The sequence below is a fragment of the Tenrec ecaudatus genome, chromosome 12 (assembly GCF_050624435.1).
Source record: "Tenrec ecaudatus isolate mTenEca1 chromosome 12, mTenEca1.hap1, whole genome shotgun sequence".
Taxonomy (NCBI): Eukaryota; Metazoa; Chordata; class Mammalia; order Afrosoricida; family Tenrecidae; genus Tenrec; species Tenrec ecaudatus.
The window spans coordinates 99,369,136-99,384,225 of record NC_134541.1 but is presented as its reverse complement, the minus strand read 5'-3'; the positions used below and the strand labels follow the sequence as shown (position 1 = coordinate 99,384,225).

General features: G+C 49.6%; 1 protein-coding gene across 1 annotated transcript in view; it reads left to right on the top strand.

The window, feature by feature from the left end:
• Nucleotides 1-15,090, top strand: part of SHISA9 (shisa family member 9) — a 310,911-nt gene that overhangs the window by 272,115 nt on the left and 23,706 nt on the right. Inside the window, exon 3 of the mRNA XM_075528406.1 lies at nucleotides 5,947-6,102. Within this exon, the coding sequence (XP_075384521.1) occupies nucleotides 5,947-6,102 (156 nt within the window). The remainder of the gene's footprint in view (nucleotides 1-5,946; nucleotides 6,103-15,090) is intronic.

The following is a 15,090-nucleotide window of genomic DNA, read 5'->3' as shown; positions in this document are numbered from 1 at the left end:
GTTTCCAGGGGTGTTGTCCACAGAGGGAGACTGTTGAGGCTGCCTCGTGGGGCGCAGAGAGTGTGTTAGGAAGAGTGGAGATGAGGGAGGGCCAGTGTCTTGTTGAAAGAGCTATGGAGATGCTTTAAGAACTCTTTGGGGTAAGTGGTAGACGATTTTGGACTTGCCAGCCAAGTGCAATGCCTGCCTTTTGGTGCTCGGATGCGTAAAAAGGATGATGGGATGGATGAAGTTGTGGAGCTCAGTGAGCAGGTAAGCGCTACAGATCGTCAAGGAGATTGTCTCAGGGTGGAGAGGGCCGCTCATTCTCTTGGTGTAGAGCAGTGACCTATGACAGGTAGGAGGACATACTACCATAGGAATCCATTCCTTATCTGAGTGGGGCATTTTACAGGGAGAAAGAGGGTCACCAAGATCAAGGCCCCTCCATGGAGAATACCCCTTTCTGACCTCCAGTCTCCCTCCTGATCCATCCAAGTGGCAGCCTAGCTTCCTGGAGGAAGAACCAGTCTTGTCATAGGACAAATCCCGAATCAAATCTTTGTACAGTTCCCAACATGCTGTGTGACTGTGGGCAAGCCACTCAATCTCTCTTGCCTTTAGTCCTCTTATCTGTCCAATCGGGTTGTAGTAGCTATTCAAAGGAGGTACATTTCTTTCTAACCTGAGTAGTATACTCCGTGCGACCTTACTGTTTATGTGACTTGATTTGCTTATAGTTCTGAATGAATTAAAAGGAATTGCACCTCCACAGTGATGGTTTCAATGGTACTGGGCATATATTACCAATCATACTAGGGGACTATAGAGAATTTGTGGAAATTATCCATTATTTTTTTAATTCCATTTCCCACACATTTTTGAGTGCCTCTGATGTGTGATGTGATATGCGTGTATGTGTGGGGGGTTATGTATTGTGTGTCTGTGTGGTGTATGTATGTGTATGGTGTGTGGTGTGTGTGTGTGATGTGCGTATGTGTGGTATGTGTATGTTTGGCTGTGTGTGGTGTGTGTGTGATCTGTGGTGTGTTTGGTATATATGTGGTATGTGTGATATATGTGTGTGGTGTGTGTGTGGTGTCCGTGTTGTATGTGTATGGTGTGTGGTTTGTGTGTGGTGTGTGTGTATGATGTGCATGTGTGTGGTATGTGTGTGTTTGGGTGTATGTGATCTGTGGTGTGTTTGGTATATATATGGTATGTGTGATATATGTGTGTGGTGTGTGTGTGTGGTGTCCGTGTTGTATGTGTATGGTGTGTGGTTTGTGTGTGGTGTGTGTGTATGATGTGCATGTGTGTGGTATGTGTGTGCTTGGGTGTGTGTGATCTGTGGTGTGTTTGGTATATATGTGGTATGCGTGATATATGTGTGTGATATGTGATGTGTATGTGTGGTGTGTGTGGTTGTGTGTGTATGGTGTGTTCCTGTGTGTGATATGTGTGGTGTGTGTATAGTGTGTGTGCTGTACGTGTATGGTATGTGCGTGTATACGATTATTATGGCCGTTGTGAGGATTGAAGGAGATACTAAGTGCCTGGCACTTGCTGTATTATGACCCACAAACAACATTTGGCGTGGAGTGTCTCTTGGCAATTCTTATTTGCGGCTGGTCTTAGAGGAGTAACTTGAGTTGTCTCTCCAATGAGATGACCGAGCGGGTGTCGTCCTGGTCGCTGCAACTTGTCTCCGAGCACCTGAAGCATCTTCCTGGCGTTCTCACCCTAACTGACTCTTTCTGAACCACATCCATTTTATTTTTCTTTGTTGTGACTAAGAGATACAACAGAATAATGGACCCTATCTGGGGGTCACTTTGCTGTAAGGCTGTCAGGTACTTTCCATTACAGCTATTATTGTATTTTAATTTTCTTTTAAAATACTTCTCAAATACTTGTGACCCCTTTTTGGTCTTGGGAAAGCCAACAACAGGATGCCATCCTGCAGTTCTTCATTGGGAAGGTCTAAAGGTCACCACTGGGGTCAAGTTGATTCTGACTCATAAGCTAGAGTAAAACTGCCCCAAAGCGTTTCCAACACCGTGCATCTCTATGGGAGGAGACTGGCACATCTTTGTCCCCTGGAGCAGATGGCAGGTTTGGACTGCTGGCCTTTTGTTTAGTAGCCTAGTGTTTAATTACTGTTACCAGGGCTCCTCAGAGATCATAAAGCGGCCCAAAATTATAGGAAGAGTAGGGAAGTTTTCTTCTGACATTGGGACTAAGCGCTTGGCTGCTCACCACAAAGGTGCTCTGAATCCACCTAGAAGCACCTCAGAAGAAAGGCCTGGCGGTCTATTCTGAATGATTGTTACTTGGTGCTGTCGAATCAGCTCCAACTTAGAGTGAACAGAACACGGACCAGTCCTGGGCCGTCCTCACCAGAGTTCTTACGTTCGAGCCCATTGTTGCAGCATCGATCCATCTGGTCACAAGCCTTCCTCTTTTTCGCTGCCCCTCTGCTTTACCAAGCAAGATGCCCTTCTCCTGGAACTGGTCTCTGCTGATAACCTGTTCAAAGCACATGAGACAAAGTCTCACCATTGTTGCCTCTAAGGAGCATTCTGGCAGTACTTCTTCCAAGACAGTTTGATTTGTCCTTTTGGCAGTCCCCGGACTTTATCAATGTTCTTCACCAGCACACCATTCAAATGCACTGATTCTTCTTCAGTCTTCCTTATTCAATACCCAACTTTCATGTGCACGTGAGGCAATTAAAAATACCATGGCTTTACAAGGAGCTCAGATAGCACAGTGATGTAAGTGTTAGGCTGTTAACCAAAAATACCATGGCTTGGGTCAGACACACTTTAGTCCTCAAAGTAACATCCTTGCTCTTCGATACTCTAAAGATGTCTTGTGCAGCAGATTTACCCAATGCAGTGTCCCATGTGACCTCTCGACTGCTGCTTTCCTGAGCATTGCTTGTGGATCCAAGCAAGATGGAATCCTTGACAACTGCTGTCTTTCCTCCACTGCTCATGACGTTACCTAGGAGCCTCGGGGGCTCAGTGTGGTATGCTTTGGGCTGCTAAGCACAAAGTCAGCAGTTTGAAACCACCAGCTGCTGCTTGAGAGAAAGATGGGCGTTTCTATTCACATACAAATTTACAGTCTATAAACCCAAGATGGAAAGCCATGGAAGCCCACAGGGGCATCTCTATATTCTGAAAGATTACAACAATTGAAAATCCCATGGAGTAGTAGGACACCACCTGTCAGCATCCTCTGGAGGAGATGGTTTTATATTAAAGGAGTACTTTACTCCTGAGGGATCCCTGGTGGCACAGCAAGTTAAACGTCAGACTCTGAACCATAGGTTGGTGGTTCAAACCTAGCTGTCACTCCAAGGGAGAGAGTTGAAGCTGTGCACACTTGTAGAGAGTCACAGCCCTGGAACCCCATGGGGGAAGTTCTAATCTGTCCAATGGGATCATTGTGAGATGGAATAGACTCGGTTACAGTGAGTTTAACTTGGCGGCTTAATGCCAAGGTAACATCTATAGGTGTGAATGTGTCTAGAGGAGTAACCATCCCTTTGTGAGCAAGATATTATTGGCCCCAGGGATTCCTTTGTGGTCATGGCTGTACACAAAATGTGTGTGTGTGTGTGTGTGTGTTTGTGCATGCGCCACCTCTCCAGTTGGCAGATTATCACCTAGATCCTATCCACTCTGCACTTCACTTACTACCTGATACTTCTCAACTTTTCTTGGATGTCAACCTGGGCTTAACATCCACCTATGTCTTTGTACCTCCTCCTTAGCTGTGTAACAATCCCCAGGCCATTAGGGTTAGGGTGAGGGGGGCGGAGATCCCCAGGCCACTGTGTTGCCAGACCTGCTCCAGATTTCTGTCTGGTAAAATATAAATAACATTGTAAAAGCCCACTCCCAAATGTCTGTTTAGTCATTCTTGACAGCTGCCTGAGACTGTGTTCCAGTATTACCGACTGTTGGGCGCCTGGAAGCCAGGCTGGAATGGCTTTCTCACACAGCCGGAAGTGCTTTCTGGGGTTCTAGGTGTGGAAGCCAGGACGTAACTCTAGGGTGGTCTCTTCTTTCCTCTTCTTTTTGCGAGGGATTACTTTGTCAGGTCCCTCGCTCATGGCCACTTGAAGTAAGTAGTCTTGCCCTTGAGGTAGCTCAGGACTTGGGAGAAGTAATCCCACAGCAAATACTGCCTGATGGAATATTACATGTTGTGTTTAATAATGCACAAGGCCGTCCCAAGAGGCGGAGAGCATTTGTGCAGACACTTCTTTTTCTTGAATGAAGTCCTGCTGGGTGAGTGTGGTGAGTAGGGGTTGGGGCTGGGCGAGAAGGGAAGTGGGAGAACACCTTTGGCCGAAGACTGGACTTTGGAGGAGTCAGCTCTTTAACTAGACGGGCTAGTGTTTAGACAGCATTTCCAGGAGGAAAGCCAAAAAGACCTGCCACAAACATGTTAGTTAATTAGTATACGAATGGTCTCGATCAGGGATCCTCACACTTTTTACACAGGGGCCAGTTCACTGTCCCTCAGACCCATTGGAGGACCGGACTATAGTTTAAAACAAAACTATGAACAAATTCCTATGCACACTGCACATATCTTATTTTGAAGTAAAAAAACAAATGGGGCAAAAACACCCGGCGAGCCGGACAAATGTCCTCGGCGGGCTGTACGTGGCCCGCGGGCTATAGTTTCAAGACCCCTGTTCTTGATGGTCTCTGCATTTTTAAGCCCATTTGTAGTCCAAAATTTCTGTGGAGCAAATCCATTGGTTCCTATTCGCAGCACAGAGCAACCCCATGGCACCGAGTACATGGCTCCGTTGGGTCCCAAGGCTGTCATACCTACTAAAGTGAATAGCCATATTTTTCTCCCTTGGAACAGCTGGTGGGTTTGACAAGCTAACCTTGTATTGAGCAGCTGCGTGCATGAACCCCTCCAGAGCTACTGGAATATCTCTGGAAGTCTGGAAAACCAAAGGGAAGTGACTTTTCCCATATCAATGCAATCCCCAAAGCCATGTCTTCCTCACTACTTCCCCAAGGACAACTTCCATTTTGGTCAGTTCTAGTTTCCCAGAGGGAATTCAGTTTGACAGGAACCTCAATGAATACCACCCAGCATGCATCTCTTGTATTGCCCGTTCTCTGCCACAATGAAGAAATAGACTCTTCCCACTTTAGAGTCAACACCGCTTGACTCGATGCTCTCCCAACTGCTTGACTCCAGCAGCTCTACATAGAAAAATCCATGGTAGAACTTGGATTGGCCCAGCCTAGGTCAAGTGCTCACCTCTTGGTCTGACTTGGATCACTTGCCAGAGACCCAGGACACCTTCACTGTTTCTGTGCACATTGGCCTGAGTGCAAACTGCCAACCCTTCCAACTCTGCCTCAGGGTTTGGCCAGCTGGGAGTGCTGAGGCAGTCATGTCTCCTTATAGCTGCTCTCGATCAGTGATTTATGAGAGTTGATGTATACATCCTTGAGGGCTCCTTTGGCCCCTGGCCTGCGCTCTCCACCATTCCCCAGAATTCTGCAGAAGCCAACTCCACACGTGTTTCCAGTGCTGGTCCCTTCAGTCTTGTCAAAGGAATGACTTCTCATTGTTCTTACTTGCTTTCCCTTGACCATCACTAAGGGCTGAATAACTTTTTATACCTATGTTGTGAACACAAAAGTAATTCCTGAAACGAGAGAACTTTAATGCGCTCATTTAGGAGGGAGGGGAGACATGTGGACTTTGTCTTGGCAGGTGGCATTGCAAGCACGCCATGTCCATCTTGTCTTGATCTGCAGGCAGGATGATGCCATTGCTGTGGCTGATGTATCTGTGTTGCAGCTGTCATCCCCAAAGCCGGGGGAGATGTCTGCTCTCGAGGGGTCTGGTGGTCATGTGTCGGGTAGAAGGCTCTGCCCTGGGTGTGACCCTCTCGCTCTGTCTCTTCATTTTCAGATCCCACCCAGATGAACAACGCAGTGCCCACCTCTCCCCTGCTCCAGCAGATGGGCCATCCACACTCATACCCTAACCTGGGCCAGATCTCCAACCCCTATGAGCAGCAGCCGCCGGGGAAAGAGCTCAACAAATACGCCTCCTTAAAGGCAGTCGGTAAGGGCTCCTGCATGTGCCGCCCTCCAGTTTCCTTCACCTCGTTGCCTCTGCTCCTTCTAGAACACTCTCTTTCTGGCTCCGCCCCTGCTCCCCCTCCTTCTGTCTCCCATTCTCCTCTCTCACTCTCTCCCCCTTCTTTCCTTCCTTCCATCTTTCTTTGTGGCAGATGACCTCCTTCCTCCCTTCCTTTCTCTCTCCCTTTGTCTCTCTCCCTCTTTTCTTTAGTCTTCTTCCTTCTCTCTCTCTCTCTCTCTCTCTCTCTCTCTCTCTCTCTCTCTCTCTCTCTCTCTCTCTCTCTCCCCCCCCCCCCTGGGATCCCAGCTACTAAGGACCAGAGTCCCCCAGCTTCTTTTTCAGGCCCAGGTCAAGCCCTGTCTTTGGGGTGTCGGGGAAAAGCGGGGTGGCGGCAGCGGCACACGAGAGCTGTTTCCTGGGGAGGGTCTGGATGCCACCCACACAGCCACTCTCTCCCCTCTTGAGTTCTCAGGGAGAAACTAGGCCTGAAATCCAGGTCTCAGCCTAAAAAAATAAAAAATCGTGGCCTTTAGTGTATAATACCCATCACCCCGGTTTTACTTCATTCTGAGGAGACAGTAAACCCTGCACACCTGACCCCATGTAGCCCTTGCTCTTTGTGTTGTCAGCAGTTACTAGGAGGGGCCGTCTGGGACTTCTAGAGATCTAGTACTTAGCAAGGAGGAGACACTACAGTCTTTTCATGACAGTAAGGAGTCTGGTGGCATAGTTGTTATCCATTGAGCTATGATCCACAGGATCCTCAGTTTGAAACCACAGCTGCTCTACAGGAGAAATATAGGGTTTTCTACTCCTAGAAACAGTATAGTCTCAGAAACTCACAAGGACAGTTCTACCTGTGGGTCACTATGAGTCAGCATCAACTCTATGGCAGTGAGCTTGTTTTTTGGTACATGGTATATTGGTCTTCCATGTCCTCCCCACTCAAAGTATTTTCATAAGCACTACTGTGTTTTTTTTTACATGCAGCCTAGTACCTTTATGAAAATCCCTGGTGAGGGGAGAGCATGATGAGCAAAAAATATATAACATCCAAATTATTGGGATAAGAATACTGTTCCCTCTTCTCACAGCATCCAAAGAGGAAGGCACACTAGGAGCCCAGTTTCAGATTGGGAAGCCGAGACTCCAAGAGGCTAACTTCATGGGCCCCAAATCAAGCGGCCTGTAAGTGACAGAGTGGAGCCCGGAACCCTCTTGTCATCACTCCAGATTTGAGGCTACTGGTGATATCCCAGAGCTCGTAGCCAGTCCACTTTCCCGTTCATCCACATGGGTGTGACAGGGACCCGGCAGTGCTCCGCGTCCTGCCCTGGTGCTCTCCTTAGAGGAGTGCTATTGGACGGACACACAGCAGCCCCAGTGAAGCCAGTCATCCCTTGCTCCTGATGGGCTGCCGCAGCCCAGAGGCCGCTGAACCAGAGACCTGTGGACGGGTGTTCTTAGGATCACCTGGAAAGTGGTCCGAAGATCTTATTGGTCCAGGCCCCACTGAGCGATTGGGATTGAATTGACCTCGGATGAGGCCTAGACGTCGGCATTTTTTTCAGAGCCTTCTAGATGGCTCCAAAGTGAAGCGTTGGTTGAGAGCCACTGGTGGAAAACCGCTTGGCCAGGTCAACATGCAGGAAAACCACCCTCGTCTCCAGTGCCCATCTGAAGGTTCTTCTCCAGACCTTGCTGTGCCCTGCTATTCCAGGCGCACTATTTTTAAATGCAGGGAAAGAGGAACAGCAACGCGTTTTCTACATGCATGAGTATAATTCAGTGAAATTGATTCCATTCTTGGTGTTGTGCAACTGTCTTAACTGTCCTTTTCCAACCGATTCTACCTCCATTCACATAACTTCATCAGGCCCCAAATGCCCCTTTCCCTGTACCCCACCCCCCGCATCATCATAGGTGTCTATGCGTTTTATAGGTGTGGGATCATATGGTATTAGCTCTCTGCTGAACATGCTGCTCAGGGCCCATCCAGCCAGTGGCGTGCACCGGGATGTCTTTTCTCTCTGAGTGGATTCCACACTGTGCTTCCCCATTCACCTGCTGAAGGGCATTTTCCTGTAGTGGCAAGCGCTACAGTGGACATTGGTCAGCAGGCTGGCATGGGCCAGGGTTGGGGTCAGTGGGTCAGACGGGTCCCAGGGCCCCCTTGTGCAGAAACCAGGGAACTGATGTCCTTGGCAGTAGCATCAGGGTCCATTCCCACCTGCAGTGAATGAGCGGCTCCTGTGTAGTCTCAGCACCAGAGGGCGATTTCCTCGCCTCTCCTCCTCACTGGTCCCAGGAGTCCTGTTATCATCACCAGTCTCATAAGAGAGTGTTAAACCAGACTTTCTACTTAATATGTCCCTTCACTGAGCCTGCTTCTGGGGGGTGGGGTGGGGTGATTTCAAATCCTGGCTCAGCTACTTCCCATCTGTGTAGTTTTGTCATCTATAAAATAGACATGCAAGTGCCCAGGAGGGCATGTATGGTGAGATGGCCCATAGCATGAAGGCAAAGAGGCATATGAGCCCCCTTGTCCACGGCCTCATCGCCCTGTGACTCACAGCTAGCGTGTGAGTCACAGTCTCCATCTAGAGCAGCCGTTCTCAAACTGTAGGGCTCAACCCCTTTGGGGGTTGAAGGACCCTTTCACCAATGTTGCCCGATTCATAACAGGAGCAAAATGACAGTGATGAGGTAGCAACAAAAACAATTTTATGGTTGGGGGGGTCACCACAACACGAGGAACTGTATTAGAGGGTCTCAAGGTCAGGAAGGTTGAAAACCACTGCTCTAGAGTATGCTCAGGACTCAGGGAAGGACGTTGCTTCCATGAGCCTTTAACTCCCTTCTCAAGCATGTTGGCCCCATGAGCGGAGCCCCCATTCACTCTGGGAGGACCCCAAAGTACTGCTGCTAGTTAGCAGGAGGTAGGAACAGTACTCTCCCCCTGCACCTGGTTCCTGGAGTGAGCAGAGCACCCCACAGATACCGGGCTTCCATTTCTTGTCAGCTACCCATCCCCTCTTCCTCCTCTGCCAAGCCCCTCTTTAGAGATGGCGTGGGAGACACTTGCAGATGGGATTCTGGTGTGAGATACACTAATTCTCTCCAACTGATGTTAGGAGCCCAAAGCACTGTGGTGATTGTGGTGGCCACGACCCACGGAAAACAGATTCACAGACAAGCTTGGGCATCTAGGGTACTGGCAAGCACACAAGAGGTCAGTAGGTAGAGCATCGGACATCTACTCTGAGAGTCCAGGGTTCAAGCCCTTCTTTGGACACTACTGTTTCTGGATCACTGATGGCATTGGTCAGCAAATATTGGCCTACTAAGCACAAGTCACTAGCTCAAACGCACCAGCTGATCCTCGGTATGACTCAGAAGCAACTTGACAGCAACGGGCTTGGTTTTTGTTTTGTTACATATGTGATTGTATAAGGAGCCCTCGTGGTACTGTGGATTAAATACTGCTAACCAGAGGTTGGTGGTTCAAATCCATGAGTCACTCTTTAGGAGTAAGATGAGGCTGTGTGTTTCTGTAGAGATGTACACCCTCAGAAACCGTATAGAGAGTCACTACGAGTCTGAATTGATGCAGCGAGATTAGTTTTCAGCTTAATAAGTGTTTGTACGCGAAGTCTTGTAAGGAATTCACACTACCTCTGAGGATTTCCAGATGGAGTCCTGAGGGTCTGGAGCCACCTGCTTACAGACACAGGTATACAGACTGACAGATGCTAAGCCCAAAGACTCCCTAGGGTTTGCTGATAACCTGAGCCTATCTTAACCCTCATACAACCATTTCTCACTTCATGTTGTCTGTCTGTGACCATTCTGCATACAAGTGTATCCACATGTACCCGAGGTGACACATGTACTCCAAGGTTAACACATACACCCCTAGGTGACACATACACCCTGAGGTGACACATGTACCCCAAGGTTAACACATACACACCTAGGTGACACATACACCCCGAGGTGACACATGTACCCCAAGGTTAACACATACACCCCGAGGTGACACATACACCCCGAGGTGACACATGCCCCACAAGGTAGCACACCCCCCCCAATGTTAGCACATGCACCCTGAGGTGACACGTGCCCCATGAGGTAGCAGGAGCTGGCATGGGCTGTTGTCTTGTTGAGGGGCACCTTTGGCTGGCCCCTCCCATTCTACAGCTTTTCTTTTAGGTGACAGTCAGATTTGATTTTTCTTGTGGTGTAAACCCAGGTGAGCCCAGACGCCTTTTCCTTCTCTGATGGGTCTCACTACACTCAGCAGCCCAGCCCCTGCACTCTGCTGCGTGCTTCCTGTGAGCTTCCTTCCGCGTGGGGCCCTGGATACCCGACAGACGGAGATTCCAGCAGAGCACCTGGACGCTTTCAAGCGTTGGGCAGGCTCCGTTAGCCGGCAAACATCTGCAGTGTGGTCTGGATTAAATTTGCAGTGTGGCGAGAGGGCAGACACCTTTTGAGTAAACCTTTCTACCACCTATAGGAAACTTCAGAAAACTTCTGAACTGTTTATCGAACAGTTGAATGAGCTTCCCTCGGGAGAATTGGGAGTAGCTTGGTTGTTAAGGATCCTGGTGGCACAGTGGTTAAGCTGCTAACTCAAAGGTTGGTGGTTTGAGCCTCCCCATCCTCCCCCCAACAGCCCTGTGGGAGAAAGACCTAGAGGACTGCTCCTATGAGGTCTCTCTCCAGCCAGGAACACTCAACCGGGCAGATGCACTCTGTCACATGGGGTCACCGCGAGTCGGACTCAGTTCGAGGGAGGGCCCCTAAGAACACAACCCTAAGGAAGTGGCACCTCTATTTCTTCCGAAACCTGCCAGGATCCCCAGCCCTGGATGTGGCGGGTGAACCCCTCACCTCTCCAAACTTCTCTCTGTTGTGGACTCCAGGGGCTGGGTCACAGACGGGCACGTCCGTCTGTAGTGAGTGAAGGGGCCTGTGAGGGCCTGCTTGACCCAGTGGTGGCTTATCCAGGAGTCTGGCATCTGAACGCACAAATGAAATGCAAATCCCTTAATAAACGCTCTTTCAAGGGTTCTTTATTAAGGCATAATGTGATCACGGTGTGAATGATGAAATGTATTCCATTAATGAAATCATTACCACCCAGGAGAAAAGTTGTTTAAAAATGGTTTGTTGATAAAAGCTCCACATCCTCAACTAACCAGACGCATTTTCCAAAAGTGCAATTGAGGGCCTCCAAGTCGGGTTGGCCAGCTGTTAGGGTCAGCCACCCATTTAGAAAGCCCCCCAGACAAGAACCCTCTTAATAAGCTCCTCTGCCCTCTGCTGCAGAGTCGATTCCAGCTCCTAGCCACCCCATAGGCCAGAGCAGTGCTGGCCTGTCTTTCTCCTGCAGAGCCAACTGCGACCTTTGAGTTAGCAGCCTAGTGCTTAACCCCCGCATGCCCAGGGCTCCATGAGTTCCTCCGTGGCTTTACTGTTCAAAACATTGGAGGGATCGGATACTCTGCCTCAGCTTGCCTCTGTCCTTAGTGACCTGTGACTTTGAGCCAGTTACTGATTCCTTCTGGACCTTCATTTCTTCATGAGGAGTCAAAGGCTTGATCTCCAAGCACCAATCTCCATTTTAAATGAGAGAACGAAGCATTCTCACTCAGGGTCCCTGGCCCAGTCTCTCTAGCAGAATGAGAGATGCACCTCTGGAAGGAAAGGGCTGTACTCATCTGTCTCCCAGCCCTTGCCCCCCCAAACCTGTCTGTCTTCCTACTGCCCCTCGTTGACCTTTAGCTTGTGTGATGAAACCACTCTCAATTGTGTTTCAAGAGGGCTCCTTTCTCTGTGTGGGCTGTAACATCTGGTCATACACAGCCTGTGACAATCCCCCTTCCCTAACTCTTCCTCCTCCAAATGGGTACTCTTCCCAAAGGGTTCACTACCTGGCTCCAGGGAAAAGGGGGTACATGTTAGGGGCTAAAGTGCATTCATTCATTCATTCATTCACTCATTCATTCATTTTCCAACCATTCAGTCTGGCGTCCCAGATGTTTCACTGAGGCGTGACCCAGGCCTGTCTATTCATCAGTGTATGCCCGGCCCCTTTCATGGCAGGGTCCATAGTAAACACTAACTTGCATATACTCATAATGACTCTATAGGACAGAGTTGAACTGCCCTTTGGTTTTCTGAGGCTGCAAATCTTAACAGGAGCAGAAAGCCTCATTGTCTTCCCTTGGAGCAGCCAGTGGGTTCAAACAGCTGACTTTGAGGTTAGCAGCCCTTACCTGATCCGCAATCCTGGGCAACATGAGCCCCTGGCCAGGGCCCTGGGCGATGGGCGTTGTCCCTCTTAAAAACCCACTTTGGGGCTTCTCCACTCTCAGTGTCTACAGGACCGAGGAGCCTGGCAAAACCTTTTTCGGCGTCCCCTGGTGACTCAGAAAGGGCTGACTCCTGCCTCCATCTGTTTGGTCTCTGGCTTAAGGGACATGGCCGGGGAGGTGGCCTGCGCCTGGGCATGGAGCCTCACTGGATCGGAGCTGTGCTGTCTCTCGGGCACTAGACCAAGGAGCCACCAGAGGCTGATTTGCTGGCTTGTAGATTATCAGCTCGCCAGCATGAGTTAGTTTCCTTTGCGTCTTCTCTTTCCCCTGTGCTTCAACATGAACACATTCCTTCTTCACTCTGCATCAGCGACTGTGCTTGAAAAGCCCACAAGGTACCTTAGGCCATCCATAGGGATGGATAGATGGCTGCTAGTTTAAAGAAAAGTTAGGACAGACAGGGACATGGAATCATAGAAGCCCAAGCAGTATACATCCAAGGGAGGGAGGGAGCAAGGGAGGGTGGTATTAGTTCCACAGATTTGCAGATTGTAAAGCTGTGGCTCCTTGTCACTCATCAGTAAATAGCAAATCCACGAGTCACACGCAAGGTCACCTGATAGGAATCCTACCTACATTCTTCCAAAGAGATTCAACTCTTGGCTGCCAGAGGCTATATAAAAGGCAAAAGCTAGATTTGGGAGGCATTTAACCTTTCCCCCAGCAAGCATTTATTTGAGGTGTGCGAGTGGTGCAAGGAGCCCTGCTGGTGGAGTGGGTTATGCTTTGGGCTGCAAACTGAAAGGCCAGCAGTTCGAAGCTACCACTTGCTCCTCAGGAGGATGAGGCTTTCTACTCTCATAAAGAGTTCCAGTCTCAGAACCCACTGGGGGAAGTTCTACCCCGTCTGTAGGGTTGATGAGATGGAATCCACTCAATAGCAGTGAGGTTTTTGTTGTTGTTTTAGCTGGTGGGAGAGTGGTTTGCAGCTGGATGCTTAACCCAGAGGATGATGGTGTGAACCCACCTCGGTGCTCCCCAGAGGGAAGGCCTGGTGAACTGCATCCTTAATGATTAAAGCCAGGAAAACCCCAGGGTGCAATGGTACTCTCAGCACGTGGGACCCTAACCATGAGTGGGGATCGACTCCAGGCAGCCCCCAGCAATCAGGACAGTGCCACCCACAGGGAGTGAAACCCCCAAGTCCACATTCAGTTGCCCGTGGCTTGCTTAACAAGCGTCCTGACTAACATTCTGGCCAGTCTAAGACAAGAGATGACAGTGGCTTGGCCCCTGCCATTAGCCCTCACAGTGAGGACTTTGCTTTGGGTGAGGATGGCATCCTTAGGGTCAGAGATGCCCACACAGGAAGTTCTGGGCTGCCACATCCTTAGGGAGGGTCAGAGATGCCCACAGGAAGTACTGGGCTGCCTCACTATTTACAGGTGACTGTGACCCTGCTCCGTGGGTGGAAGAGGAGGGGGAAGGAGGCTGCCTCTCAATTTGAACTTGCTCTCGCTGTCTCCCTCTCACTGCAGTCTCCCCTGTCCCATGAGGGCTGAGCAGGGAATGCCTGGGAGGCCAACCAGAAGTGGTTCACTGGGGCTGGCTCTGGGCTCTGGAATCATTCCGTCCACAGCCCTTTTGCTGCAGCCTGGTGTGTGTGGAAACAATGCAGAATGTGAGACTGAGCCGTTCTAGGTAGATTCCTAAGAAAGGAAACAAGGGCTAGTAGCACATGCTGATTGGCCAAGTCTCCACCCAATGGGCAGAGATTTGGGCTGGTTTGCTTCACTTTAGGTAAAACCCAATCCTCTGGGGGAGGCTTTGCAAGGAGCTTGTGCCCCTCAGTCACACTCACCCTCCTTTGCTACCTGAGAGGGGTCACCACAGGGTTCTTCTCATAAAGGGAGACTCCCTGCAGGGCTCATTCTATGCATCAGACATGGAATTAAATTTGGAGAACGGATTTACTGCCAAAATGCCAGGTGCACATCTGGTCAGTAAAGCAAGGCGTTGTGGGATTATGAAACAGCTAGCTGGAGCCCAATAGTGTGTAGGGCAGTGGTTTTCAACCTGTGGGTCACAAACCCATTGGGGGTCAAACGATCCTTTCACAGGGGTCGCCTGATTCATAACAGCAACAAAATGACAGTTATGAAGTATCAATGAAAATAATTTTCTGGTTGGGGGTCACCCCAACATAAGGAACTGTATGAAAGGGTCGAGGCATGAAGAAGGTTGAGAACCGCTGGTGTGGGGGATACCACAGGTGAATGCTGGTGACACAGTGGTTAAGTGCTCAGTTTCTATCCACAAGGTTGGTGGCTGGGACCCCCTAGCTGCTCCATGGGAGAAACACATGCCCATATGCTTCAGTACCGATCGAAAGTCATGCTCGGCCCTAGAGGGTCCGTAGGCGTCAGACCTCACTGCACAGACACAGGCTTGGTGTAAGCAGGTAGTTAGTGGGCTTGGCTGTTAAAAGAAAGGTTGGAGGTTTGAGTCCACCCAGAAGCACCTCAGAAGAAAGGCTTGGCCATCGAATCCCTAAAAGATCAGTAACCCCCTAAAAAACCAAGACCTCACTGGCATCAGCTTGATTCTGACTCATAGCCACCCTACAGGACAGGGACAGGGAAAAGCT